Source organism: Ornithorhynchus anatinus, chromosome 20 (genome assembly GCF_004115215.2).
Source record: "Ornithorhynchus anatinus isolate Pmale09 chromosome 20, mOrnAna1.pri.v4, whole genome shotgun sequence".
NCBI lineage: Eukaryota > Metazoa > Chordata > Mammalia > Monotremata > Ornithorhynchidae > Ornithorhynchus > Ornithorhynchus anatinus.
Genome location: NC_041747.1, coordinates 25663201 through 25677535, shown reverse-complemented (window position 1 = coordinate 25677535; position 14335 = coordinate 25663201). Strand labels below are relative to the sequence as shown.

Below are 14335 nucleotides of genomic sequence, written 5' to 3'. Positions count from 1 at the left end.
TGGAATCCGTCTGGGTTGGGTGCTCTGAGACCCGAGGATATATGGAGGATTCTTGGAAAGAAGCCCTGGAGCTGTTCTACGCTCCCTGTGTCAAAGCCAAGCTTGACTGTCCAGAAGAAACGAAACAATAAGGAGAACCGTATTAGGTTGGATCAGTGACACAATTTATGGGATTTGGGGGCCATGGGCGGAAAGGCATCTTTCCAGGGGAAACCTAAATCCATAAGCAGCACCATACTGGATTGGATGTTTGGTCCATCCCTCCCAGCGTCTTATGTCCTACAGCGTCACCGAAGGACATTTGGAAAATCCACGTGATGGCTTCTCCTCTTGTGAATCATCATTTGTGATGGTGCGTTCTAACATCCTTAGCATTTCCCCCCAGTACTAACTCATAACAGAGCCTCCGAGGACTCCCATTCTTACAGTGAACATGAAAGAAGCCGCAATTCCTTGTTCGGCTCAACTGGCGTGGGCATGTTGACCAACAGCATTAAGTATCAATCAGTCAATTGCTTGAATTTAATGAGTGCTAATTGTGTGCAACGCATGGGAGAAACGCTTAACACAGTGCTCTGCAAACAGTAAGCGCTCAATAAATGTGATTGACTGACTGACATTATAACAGAGTTGGTAGATTCCCTGACAACGAGGAGCTTACAGTCTAGAGAGCAGTCTTCACTGAGCTGTCAAATGTCACCAGGGTGATTGGTGTGCCAGGCATTGTGGTTTAAATATTGGACCCCTCCCTCCTCTCTCATCCCCTCTTTGTCTCCAAAGGAGAGATATCGGTAATCGAAGAGCTGGACTATGAACTCTGCAAAGATTTTTATCTGGTGGTGGAAGCGGCCGATGGTGGTACCCCCGCTCTCAGCGCCGTGGCCACGGTGAACGTCAACCTCACGGACGTGAACGACAACGCACCCCAGTTCAACCAGGAGGTCTACAGCGCCGTCATCAGCGAGGATGCATCTGTCGGCGATTCAGTCGTGTTGGTGAGTGTGCGTGGTTGGGGGGCATGTGGCGGTGAGCAACTAAATATGTCCAAGAGCTTCGGCCCCTCTCAGGGTCGCACCTGGGTAGCTTCCAGTCCTCTACCAGTCTCGGTTACAGGAGGGAGAGTCAAGCAGAGGCCTGTTCATTCTATTCCTAGCTTGGCCAGTGGTTAGCGAGTGGAAGGCCATCTGCTACAAGTCAAAACTCACCCGTGCTGGGCAGCAGCGGCACGGGAGAGAGTCGAGGGTGGAGACCCAAGTTTACAGCGTGGAAGGAGGCGATGGTCAACCACTTCTGGATTTTTACCAAGAAAACTCTCTGGATCCACTACCAGAACGATTGCAGATGGAGGTGGGGCATCCTGGGAGAGATGTGTCCGTGGCGTTGCTGTGGGTCAGAAATGACTTGACGGCATAAGACAAGACGAGAGCTACATAAGCACTGATTTGATTCAAGTAGGCAGTTCAGAAACTGGTCTCCTTGAGATCCCAATCTAAGCGGTTCATTCATTCATTCAGTCAATCATATTTATTGAGCTCTTACTATATGTGAAGCACTGTACTAAGCACTTGAGAGAGTAAATTACAAAAATAAGCGGTGACATTCCCTGCCCCCAATGAACTTAGGGTGCAGGTGTGTATAAGCTGGGCGTGCAGTTGATGGAAGTGAATTTTTATCCCCTAATCCATCAGTAAATGGTAATTATTGAGTGCTTTTTAATAGTATTCTTACTGCTACGGGCTCTCGTTATATCCCGGCTAGACTACTGTGTCAGCCTTCTCTCTGATCTCCCTTCCTCCTCTCTCGCCCCGCTCCAGTCTATTCTTCACTCCGCTGCCCGGCTCATCTTCCTGCAGAAACGATCTGGGCATGTCACTCCCCTTCTTAAACAACTCCAGTGGTTGCCTATCAACCTCGGCTCCAAACAAAAACTCCTCACTCTAGGCTTCAAGGCCTTACATCACCTTGCCCCTTCCTACCTCTCCTCCCTTCTCTCTTTCTACCGCCCACCCCGCACTCTCCGCTCCTCCGCCGCCCACCTCCTCACCGTCCCTCGGTCTCGCCTATCCCGCCGTCGACCCCCGGGCCACGTCCTCCCGCGGTCCCGGAACACCCTCCCTCCTCACCTCCGCCAAACTGATTCTCTTCCCCTCTTCAAAACCCTACTTAAAACTTACCTCCTCCAAGAGGCCTTCCCAGACTGAGCTCCTCCTCTCCCTCTACTCCCTCTACCACCCCCCCTTCACCTCTCCGCAGCTTAACCCTCTTTTCTCCCCATTTCCCTCTGCTCCTCCCCCTCTCCCTTCCCATCCCCTCAGCACTGTACTCGTCTGCTCAACTGTATATATTTTCATTACCCTATATTCATTACCCTATTTATTTTGTTAATGAAACGTACATCGCCTTGATTCTATTTAGTTGCCATTGTTTTTACGAGATGTTCTTCCCCTCGACTCTATTTATTGCCATTGTTTTGTCTGTCTGTCTCCACTGATTAGACTGTAAGCCCGTCAAACGGCAGGGACCGTCTCTATCTGTTGCCGACTTGTTCATTCCAAGCGCTTAGTACAGTGCTCTGCACATAGTAAGTGCTCAATAAATACTATTGAATGAATAGTATTCGTTAAGCGTTTATAATATACCAGGCACTGTATTAAGCACTGGGGTGGATACAAACAAATCAGGTTGGACACAGTCCCTGTCCTATGTGGGACTCACAGTCTTAATCCCCATTTGACAGGTGAGGTAACTGAGGCACAGAGACGTTAAGTGACCTGCCCAAGGTCACACAGCAGACAAGTGACAGAGCTGCAACTAGAACCCGGCTCCCTCTGACTTCCAGGCCTATGTGCTATCCACTAGGCCACACTGTTTCTCAAAGAAAAGAACTGTACTTGGTATACTACTTAGTATATGGGAAATTACCGTACAACAGAAGGGGCCAATACGTTCCCTGCCCACAACGAGATTCCAGTCTAGAGGACTGATTTGAAGGGGCTCATGGATCTTGCTCTTATTTACCCTTCCCCTTGTTCTGTCGTGCAGCTGATAGCAGAAGATGTGGATAGCCCTCCCAATGGACGGATTCATTTCTCCATCGTCAGTGGGGACCGGGACGATGAATTTTCCGTGGAGCCTGATCTGGGGCTCGTCCAGGTCAAAAAGAAACTGGATCGAGAACGGGTAAGGTTTCCCAGACTGTTGTCCTGCCCGGGCCCACGGACACTGCCTCGAGGCTTTAAAATGAAAAGTCGGCCGTGTACGAAACGGCTAAAGGAACCGGAGTCTTGGAGCTCTGAGAGCTGGCCGCTGAGGACAGGCTCCTGCCCCATTTATACTTTGGGCCCCAAGAGCAATTTGTCGCCATTTAAGAGATACAAAGAAACAGGTTTAAATTGCAACAGGAAGGACTGTGGTTAGACTTTTAGAAGAACTTTCGAGGCATGCAGACTGCTGCACGAGCACCCTCCCTCTCCTGTCAGAATCTGTAGGAAATCGTTTAAGGAGCGGAAAGACGGGGGCTCTCGGACCGTTTCTGGGAAGGACAGAGTTCTTGTCCACCCAGGAGTGAGACATCCCCAGAAACCTGGCACTGCCTGGGTTTGCTGGGGACACTCCAGGAGGTCACATGGCACTCCAGGGTGGAACCAATAGCCTCCGTCATTTCTACAGGCTCTCGCCCCTGCTTTGAATCTATGATTCTAAATTCCTTGAATTGAGGAGTTGACCAAGCTTCTGGCAGAGAGAGGAGGGGCCAGAAAAGCTCATCTATCAATCAGTCAATCGATAATATTCCTTGGGAGTTGACTCTGTGCACAGTGCTGTACTGAGAGCTTGGGAGAGTATAGTAGATAGGCATAATCCCGTGGGCTCGAGGAGCTGAATTTGTCCCTCAGTGAGGCTTGAGAAAAAGTGTTGAGGAAAAATTAGGGGACTTACTCATTTTCTCTCATGATTGTAAGGGTCCTCCCCGTGGAAATCCCTTATGTTCAGTAGAGAAAGTTATTGTCAGTCAGCAGATATCCAGGGCTACCATGTACGATGCGTGTAGTTTGGTCCTATGAAAGGGGCCCAAACTCAATGTGTTCTGAGACAGGAAATGCTTCTTCAGCAAACGGTAATGGATCTCTTGGCTTTTCCCCAGAAACAGCCAACAGTTTCAGAAGGGCAATGGAGAGGTGGAGGTTTAGAACCCCTTAGGTGTCGATTGAATCCCTTCACTCTCTTCCAGGTGTCTGGATATTCACTGCTCATTCAGGCGAAGGACAGTGGCATCCCTGCCTTGTCCTCAACCGTCACGGTCAACATCGACATTTCCGACGTGAACGACAACAGCCCCGTTTTTACACCCTCCAACTATTCCGCCGTCATTCAGGTAAGTCGATCCTGCCGGGCGGAAGTATCGTTTGCCTGTGGAGGTGCAGAGGCTGAACTCCCGATGGTTTCTCCGGTTTTCAATTTCTTATCATCGTCTGGCCTCTCCATCAGGCCAGGCCAAACAGAACTCAATCCTCTTCTTCCTCCTCCCTCGCTGAGCCCGGGACCCGAGATGAGGATCCAAAGGCGAGGGTCATTTAGGACGAAGGGTTGTCTGAGTCGTGACTATGGGGAGATTTCACTCGTCTGGCGGTCGGCAAGATGAAGGGAGACGGGGTCACTAGTCACATGGGCTGGCCACAGAGGAAAAAAGGTTGGCCTGCATCACCCTCATCCTCTCTGAGGAGAGCCACTGGCAGATGGGGTCCCTTCTCAGAGAGTCACTTTGGTCTTGGACAGCACCCAGAGGTCTGAACTAACCCCAGTCTAGAGGTCTCTCTCGAATCCCGGCTCTGCCACTTGTCAGCTGTGTGACTGTGGGCAAGTCACTTAACTTCTCTGGACCTCATTTACCTCATCTGTAAAATGGGGACTAACTGTGAGCCCCACGTGGGACAACTTGATTACCCTCTATCTACCTCAGTGCTTAGAACAGTGCTCTGCACATAGTAAGTGCTTAATAAATACCAACATTATCATTATTACTTTCAGAAACAAGATAGACTGCTCATTTTCAGAACTCTGCTCGTGGACCGTGGCAATCCACTTGACACGTCTTTGGCTAGTCCCTGACAAGAAGTTTGAAATTAAAAAGCTGAGGGTCCTCACTCTCTTGGTGGTGGGTCTGGCATGTGTTGGACTTGAGGTATAGTTTGTCCTTTCCTGGAGAAGCGGTATGGCTTAGAGGAAAAAGGTTCGGACCTGGGAGTCGGAGGACCTGGGTTCTAATCCTAGCTCCACTGCTTGCTTGCTGTGTGACCTCAGACAAGTCACTTCACTTTTCCGTGCCTGTTTTCCACATCTGTTTTTATTTTCCACATCTGTAAAATAGGAATTCAGTACCTGTTCTGCCTCCTACTTACACTGTGAGCCCCATTAGAGACAGGGACTGTGTCGAGCCTGATTATCTTCTGTCTACCCCAGCGTTTAGTATAGTGCTTAACACATAATGAGAACTTGACAAGTGCCTCAGATATTATTAATATAATTATTCCATCATGAGAACTTACAGAATATCCCAATTATTATTATTCTTCTTTGGAGGAAAACCACTAAATAAACCCATTAAATTTACCAATACGTCTTCCAATTTCCTCCTGAGCCCGGAAGAGATTTTGACCGAGTCCAGAAGGATTTAGTACCGAGTGCTTGCTGAACAAAAGATCTTAAAGGAGAAGGGATTGGAGGAAGGAAAAATCGGAGGTCCCTCCCTTTCCCCCCCAGCTACAAGTTCCTCTCTTCCATTCCCATATTCTCCTCCATGCTCCTTGGATAAGACTGGGCATTGTTATTAATAATGATAATCATAATCGTGGTATTTATTAACCGCTTACTATCTGCCAAACACTGGAAGGGAGACGAGGTAATCGGGTCAGACCCAGTCCCTGTCCCACATGGGGCTCACAGTCTAAGAGGGAGAACAGGTATGGTATCTCAATTTTGTAGATGAGGAAACTGAGGCCCGGAGTTGCCAGTGATTTGCCCAAGTTCACTCAGGAGGCATTAATCCCCAATTCTGCAGCAGTGTGCTGTGACCCACGTAGCCTTTCTAGTGTAACCTCAATATTTCATTCCGTCCCTGCTTCCCGGCCTAATATAATCCTGAACCCCACCTCAGTAAGAGAAAGTAAAGGCTCTGTTGTGGGAAAGCCCTGCTCCCTCTCCTCACCTCCCCCCTTTTCCCCTCTCCCTCTCTTTCCCTCTCTCTTTCCCTTTCTCCATCTCTTCCTCTCTCCCTCTGTTTCCTTCTGTCCCTCCCTCTCCCTCCCTTGCACTGAAATCCAAACAGTTTGTAACCCTACTCCAGGGCTATAGAGGGAATGAATCATGTGTTTTGAAAGTGAGGATAACCTTTGACCAAAACAATAATGGTGAAAGGGCCTTTGTATTTCCACTCTGGGGGTAGGGAGAGGAAAACAGTAATATATTACTCTAAGTAATTGACAACAGGCCGGGTTTCTAACCTTCTGACCAAGACCGAAGCTTCAAGATCCCCTTCCTCACCCGTGACTAAATAAATACATCATTCTGTCCCTCGGGTTCCACTTCCCAGACAAGTTGGCCTGGTACCTTTCATCGTTACCGACAGGCTAATTCTGCCATTCGGGGATTGGTTTGTGTCTCTGTGTGTTCTTTGGGGTGTTGTCCCTGTCCTCAGGATGTCCTACAAAAAAAATCTCATGTTCTGACACTGTAGTTCCACCGTAGCAGCTCTACATGATCACTTGATGACAACGAAGCTCAGAGATGACCTCTCATCACAGGACATCGCTGCTTCCCTCTCAACCCACCAATTAATCAGTGAATTTTTTCTAGTACTAACTGGGTGCAGAACACTGTACTAATCGTTTGGCGTAATCTCAGGGGAGTCAGATGGGCCTACTCAGATGATATCTCACATTCGCCTTGGTCTTCTTGGTGTCATGGCCGATTTCATTCAATATTCATTCAATGGCATTTATTGAGTGCTTACTATGTGCAGAGCACTGTACTAAGTGTTTGGAATGTACAATTCGGCCAAATGGAAAGACACGGGCCTGGGAGTCAGAGGATCTGGTTTCCGATCCTGGCTCTGCCACTTACCTGCTATGTGAACTCGGAGAAGTCACTTTACTTGTCTGTGCCTCAGTTTCTTCACTTGCAAAATGGAGATTCAATGCCTGTTCTCCCTCCCCAGTTAGACCGTAAGCCCCACTGAGAAAGAGACTGTGTCCATCCTGGTCATCTCGTATTTACCCCAGTGCTTAGTACGGTGCTTGGAGTACAGTAAGCCCTTAACAAGAACTACTCTTATCATTATTATTATTTTTTTATTATCCTCATCATTATTTTTATCATTTCAGTTATTAGCTCTGGAAGACTGGAAGCAGCTTGTGACACAGTCTGAGCCCTCAAATGGAGTTTAAACCTGAACAGTTGGTTCTGGTGTTTTGGGGTGTCCAGATCTAAACGATAACGTCTATAACATTCCTGCACGTTCTTAAGCGTTTTTGCTGAAGGCAGCATAACAGCACACAGAAATTCTGCCTGTAAAAACACACATTTCCAACTTAGCAGATCTCAGACCTAATAACAGGTATCTGAAAAAGAGAGGTGCCATCTGATCTTTCCTTTTATCCCCCGTGTCATGAAGGAAAACAAACCAGTGGGCACAAGCATTTTGCAGCTGGTGGTGACAGACAGAGACTCCTTTCACAACGGGCCCCCGTTCACCTTCTCCATCGTGGCTGGGAATGAGGAAGAGGAATTCGTGTTGGACTCACATGGGGTCTTGAGATCGGCTGTCGTCTTCCGGCACCCCGTGCCCAAAGAATACGTGCTCTACGTCCAGGTAATAGCCCAGGCCGACTCTGCCTACCCCATTTGTTTCCGCGCCCGGCGTCTGGTTCTCTCAGATTCTCAGCGGAAATAGCTGCCAGACAGAGCCAGGCCAGGTCCTGCTCAGGTTTCAGCCTGGGTGTTAGCCGAGCTTTTGGGAGGAAAGGGAGATGCGATGCTTGTGCGGTCAGTCAATCCGACTTTTATTTTGAGCACCTACTGGGCCAAGCGCTTGGGAGAGGATCACTGACTCTGTGATCCTCTCCCAAGCGCTCCAGGCAGGGCTCCGCAGCGGTAATCCTTCCATGAATCCACTTGATCGACTGAGTGATGGATTGCTCGCAGCCAAGTTCCCCTTTAACTTAAGATAGAAAAAAAAAATGATGGCATTTCTTAAGTGCTTACTGTGTGCCAAGCACTGAGGTAGGTACAAGATCATCAGGTTGTTCCACGTGGGGCTCACAATCTTAATCCCCATTTTACAGATGAGCTAATTGAGGCACAGAGGAGTTAAGTGACTTGCCCAGAGTCACACGGCTGACCACCCTCGGCCTTATTAAAATCCCGTCTCCTTCAAAAGGCCTTCCCCAACTAGGAAAGCAGCGTGGCCTAATGGAAGGACCTCGGGCCCGGGAGTCAGAAGGACCTGAGTTTTAAGTGGCTTTGCCACTTCTCTGCTGTGTGGTCTTGGGAAAGACTTCTCTGTGCCTCAGTTACCTCATCTGTCAAATGGAGATTAAGCCTGTGATCCCCATGTGGGTCATCGACTTTGTCCGATCTGATTAGCTTGTATCTACCCCAGCGCTTAGTACGGTGCCTGACACATAGTAAGCACTTAACAGATACCATAAAAAAGCCTTTATTTCCTCTGCTCCTTCTCTTTTCCCCATGGCCTTCGCACTTGGGCTCGTACCCCTTATTCACCCTACTCTCAGCCCCACAGCACCAAGGTATACATCTGTAATTCATTTATCGACATTAACATCCGTCCCTCTAGACCTTAAGCTTGTTGTGGGTAGGGAATGTGTCTGTTTATGATAGTATTGTCCTCTTCCAAGCGCTCAGTAGAGTGCGCCGTGCACAGTAAGTGCTCAATAAAAACGACTGAACGAACGAAGCCCCGTGTGGGCAGGAAATGTGTCCAGTGTTCCCGTTGCGTCGAATTCTCCCGAACGCTCAGCTAGTACGGTGCTCTGCACGCAGTGAGCGTTCAGTAAACGTCGCGGGCCGGTTGGCCGGTTCTTCCCCTCAGGCCAAGGACTCGGGCAGGCCGCAGCGGAGCTCCCACTGCCACGTCCAGGTGCGGGTGATCGAAGAGAGCATCCACAAGCCGACGGCCATCCCCCTGGAGATCTTCATCGTCACCCTGGAGGACGACTTCCCCGGCGGGGTGATCGGGAAGATCCACGCCACGGACCAGGACGTGTACGACGTCCTCTCGTTCGCCCTGCGGGCCGAGCAGAAGAGCCTCTTCCAGGTGAACGGCCACGACGGGAAGGTGGTGGCCCTGGGGGGGCTGGACAGCGGCAAGTACGTCCTGAACGTGTCTGTCAGCGACGGCCGCTTCCAGGTGCCCATCGACGTGCTGGTGCACGTGGAGCAGCTGGCTCAGGAGATGGTGCGCAGCGCGGTGACGGTCCGCTTCGAGGACGTGTCCCCGGAGGACTTCGTGGGGCTGCACCTCCACGGCTTCCGCCGCGCCCTGCGCCACGCCGTCCTGCCCCAGAAGCAGGACAGCCTCCACATCATCAGCATCCAGCCCGTGGCCGGCACCGGCCAGCTGGACGTGCTCCTGGCCGTGCAGGTGCACGGCGGCGGCGGCTTCTACAAGCCGGCCTACGTCATCCAGAAGCTGTCCAACGCCCGGCGCCACCTGGAGAACATGGTTCGCGTCGCCGCCATCCTGGAGAAGAACTGCTCCGGCCTGGACTGCCAGGAGCAACACTGCGAGCAGAGCCTGACCATCGACTCGCACGCCCTCATGACCTACAGCACGGCCCGCATCAGCTTCGTCTGCCCCCGCTTCTACAGGAACGTACGCTGCACGTGTGACGGTGAGCGGGGCGTGTGGGGGCCGGGCGCTCGGTCGTGGCTCTGGTTGGTTGATTTGTTTTTTTAAGGGCATTTAATTCATCATGGCATTCGTTAAGCGCTTACAATGTGCCAAGCACTATTCTCAGCGCCGGGGTAGATACAAGGAAATCAGGGTGGACGCAGTCCTTGTCCCATAAGGGGTACACAGTCTCTACCCCCTTTTTTCAGATGAGGTAACTGAGGCACAGAGAAGTGAAGCGACTTGGCCGAGGTCACACGGCAGACAAATGGCAGGGCCGGGATTAGAACCCGTGACCTCCGGTTCCCAAGCCCGTGCTTTCGCCCCTAGGCCATGCTGCTCCCCCTAAGTGCTTCTTGTGTCGGGCACTGTACTAAGCCCCAGAGTAATTGCAAGCTGTTCAGGTTGGTCCCAGTAGTCCGTGCCCCATGTGGGGCTCACCGTCTTCATCCCCATTGGACAGGTGAGGGAACTGAGGCCCGGAAAAGTGTAGTGACTTACCCGAGGTCAGGCAGAAGACAAGTGGCGGTTAAATGACTCCCCGGCAGCATGACGTATCCAGACTACAGTCGGGAGTTTAAAATGACTCAGCAGGGGCAGTGCTTGTTAAGAAAGTTGAGGGGTGAGGTATTGTCCAGAGACAGGGATTTAATCAGAGGTTGGGGGACAATGGGACAAAACGGGCGGAACTGTATTCTGAATTCCCAGCGGGATTGGCTTCCTCGCCGCCACTGCTGCCCCTTCTGCCTCCGCCTCAAAAGCTCCAAGTGCATTGTGAGTTTGTCAACTCCAGAGAGGTTTCCCAAATGACCACCTGACAAGGGGCCAACTCGCGCTCCAAACCAGCTGCACTGCGCAAGCTGATTCTTCCGAGAGGACACCTGTCGGAAAGCCTCACCTCACGAGGAAATGAGGCAGGCGTGCCCGAAACGTATTGCCCCAATTGATTAAAAAAATGTCCGGCATCATCTGGTGCCTCCCACCGGTGCGCCAGTAAAAACGATTCTCCGGTTTGGCAGAGGAGGAGTGGAGTCGTAAGATGAAATGGGCTAACCTCAACGTCAAACCAAGACCCTCTGGGACCCAGGCATTGTTAAGGTTCCACTTTGAAAACCCCAGACTTTTTGTCTGGTTTTCAAGAGTTACGAAGCAGGGCAAAGAGGGGACAGCTTCACTTGTGGCAGGAGCATCCCGAGTTAGGTCGGGACGGTGGAGGAATGGTCCGTTGTGACTACGTTCCCTTCCGATGCCACTCTAAAACAAAAAGCGTGTAGGAGATCTGTTTCGGTAACCTTAAGGTGGTGACCCGAGGGGAAACGACCAACACTGAACAAGAGGATTAGAAGGAGCCAGTGGGGGTTTCCACTAGATTCCCTTCGCCCCACCGCTGGTGCGGAGCAAATTAATTCATTTTGCTCAGCCAAGTGAGCCACGTTTCCCCTTAGAGCTCGCTCGGTTTCCCAACCTGAGGGAAGCAGGGAAATTTAGAGCATGGTACTGGCGCCTTTCTTTCGAGGTTGTCTAGAGCACAGAACGTGTTAATTAAATCTGGGTTCCATAGCGATAGTTAAGAAGACAAGCTGAAAACTCCCTGAAACGCACTGGGGGAAGAGAGGGGGGCGGGAGGTGACAACTACGACCGTTTCGGCTTCCTGACAGCTGATGGGGCCTTTCCTGTGTCACAGAGACGTATTTATGGCCCAGAGCAATTAGACATACGAACTTCCCGTAACTGGGATTAGGCAAACACGCACCGGGAGTCTTTCCTAACGGCAAATTAAGTTCTTAGCGGCGTCCCTGCTCTTATGCGCTTAGTGTAATGGAACGAATAACTTTCCTCCCAGGTGAAAAGTTCCTCAACAGCAGAGCTACTCTGAGACATCAGCTCTTCTGGGTAGGGAATAAGAGTAATAATGATAATAACATAATAATTCACTCATATTTATTGAGCGTTTACTGTGGGCAAAGCCCTGTACTAAGCGCTTGGAAGTGTGCAAAATAATAAATTCCCTGCCACAGTAGTGTTAGAGCAGAAGGCAGGTATTAATGTAAATAAATGAACAAATAAAGAAAATAAAGTACAGCTACGTCCATAATAATGATTGTGGTGTTTGTCAAGCATTTACTAAGTGCCAAGTACTACACTAAACGCTGTGGCAGATACAAGATAATCAGGTCGCACACGAAGCGCACGGTCTAAGTAGGAAAGAGAACAGGTGTGGAATCCCTATTTTGCAGATGAGGGAGCTGAGGCCCAGAGAAGTTAAGTGACTTGTCCAAGGTCACGCAGGAGGCGAATGGTGAAACTGGATTAGAACCTGGGTCCTCCGACTCGTAGGTCTGGGGGTCTTTCCACTGGGCCACGCTTTCTTTTCTGGGAAAGGGAGAGATGCAGGTGCTGATTTATTTGGCAACCTAAGGGATTCCAGGGTGTTTATGGAGGGATGTTTGAGGCAGGGCCTTCAGACTTCCGCCTGTTTACGGATAGACGAGGACCGTAAAATCTCAGTCTTGGGGGGTGTTTCCAGCTTTATAGGGCCCGGGCTCTCTCACTGCGGTAGTTTAAGTTTTCCATTACTCTCTCCTTGTTGAACAGGCCCTCGCAACCTTCTGTTTAATGTTCAAAGTTGAGCTCGACCAGATTTTAAGGACAGAAGCGGGCATAGTGGAGGCTGGAAACAGACCGTGAAAGAATCCATCCCCCCCACCCCTCCTCCCTGAACAACCTTTTGAACAATAATAATAATAATAATAATAATTGTGGTATTTGTTAAGCAGCGTGGCTCAGTGGAAAGAGCCCGGACTTCGGAGTCAGAGGTCATGGGTTCGAATCCCCGTTCTGCCACTTGTCAGCTGTGTGACTGTAGGCAAGTCACTTCTCTGTGCCTCAGTGACCTCATCTGTAGAATGGGGATTAACTGTGAGCCTCACGTGGGACAGCCTGATTACCCTGTATCTACCCCAGCGCTTAGAACAGTGCTCTGCACATAGTAAGTGCTAAACAAATGCCAACATTATTATTATGTGCCAGGCATTTTGAGTCTGTGAGTCATGGGGCTCCCAGTCATAATCGCCATTTTACAGATGGGTGAACTGTGGCACAGAGAAGTTAAGTGACTCCACCAGGGTCACACGGAAGACAAGTGGTGAAGCGAGATTAGAACCCAGGTCCTCGTGACTCCCAGGCTCATGCTCTATCGACTAGGCCCTGCTGCTATTCCTCTTACTGCTTCTGAACACCAGTGAACACTGCCCCGGTCTTGGTTGGCAAGTCTCTCTCCTCTCCGTTCTTCCCACTGTTTCCTGAGCTCAGTCCACATTGACCCAGCGTGCTAAGTCATTCATTCATTTATTCATTCAATAGTATTTATTGAGCACTTACTGGGTGCAGAGCACTGTACTGAATGTTTGGGAGAGTACAATAAGTCCATTTTCCTAACCCCCACCCCGGGCCTATGTGAAATCTCCCACTTCTTCCACAAGGCTCCAGTCAGTGGTATTTATCGAAGGCTGACTGTGTGCAAAACATGGTAGTAAGCGCCTGGGCGGGAACAGTTCAATTTAGTTGATAGACCCGATCCCTAAGAAGGTAAGTGGCGCTTTCCTGGGTTACACTGATTGTCCATCCAACCCAACATTCTCACTCCATCTGTGACCGCAAAATGCTTAGCACATTAGATGGTGACCCTTCTGGACGGCTTCTTCACCTTTAGGGATGTATCGCCTGCTTGCCTGACTTTGGCTTTCCCTGTCCTTGACTTCGTGGCTTCGTGGAAAGAGCACAGGCCTGGGAGTCAGAGAAGCCGGGTTCTAATTCTGGCTCTGCTGTGTGACCTGAGGCAAGTCACCTTACTGCTCTGTACCTCAGTTTCCTCATCTGTAAAATGGGAATTAAGACTGTGAGCCCCATGTGGGACAGGTTCTGTGTGCAATCTGACGATCTGTATCTGCCCCAGTGCTTAGTACAGTGCCTGGCACATAGTAAACACTTAAATACCACAGTTCTCATTATCCTTATTATTAGTAGTAGTATTAGTTGCCCATTAAGGATCATTGTTAATTCACTCTCCAAGCCCCTCTTGAACCTAGTGATATTTTCACCCTGCACAACTTCCAGTGACAACCAATCCCCTGCTTTACCAGCGGCCACTTTGCAACAAAATGGACAGAACGGATTTGAGAGGTTGCCTTACCTAGGCCGGGACCTGGTTTCTGTTACGTGGGTATTTGTTCTAAGGCTTTTAATCAGTTTGTTGAAAAAAGGTCCGTAAAAATGTGCAGACCTTTAGTCTTGGAGAACGCACTTTGTTTTCCTTGTGTCTACCAAATCCTTGGTATTGTTCATACAGGGTTGACCCAGAAGCCACCAGGACATCTCATAAATATTAAAAACTCTGTGGTGACATTAAAATTGGGATGTAGGAGCAAAGC

The 14335-nt window shown here is 49.9% G+C and overlaps 1 protein-coding gene across 5 annotated transcripts in view; it reads left to right on the top strand.

Annotated features, from left to right (window-relative positions):
• The window catches only part of FAT3 (FAT atypical cadherin 3), a 317724-nt gene that overhangs the window by 277184 nt on the left and 26205 nt on the right, over positions 1–14335 (top strand). For all 5 annotated transcript variants that reach the window (XM_039914896.1, XM_039914894.1, XM_039914895.1 and 2 more), the window contains 5 exons: positions 781–995; positions 3043–3180; positions 4229–4372; positions 7667–7864; positions 9104–9905. In XM_039914896.1, coding sequence (XP_039770830.1) covers positions 781–995; positions 3043–3180; positions 4229–4372; positions 7667–7864; positions 9104–9905 — 1497 coding nt within the window. The remainder of the gene's footprint in view (positions 1–780; positions 996–3042; positions 3181–4228; positions 4373–7666; positions 7865–9103; positions 9906–14335) is intronic.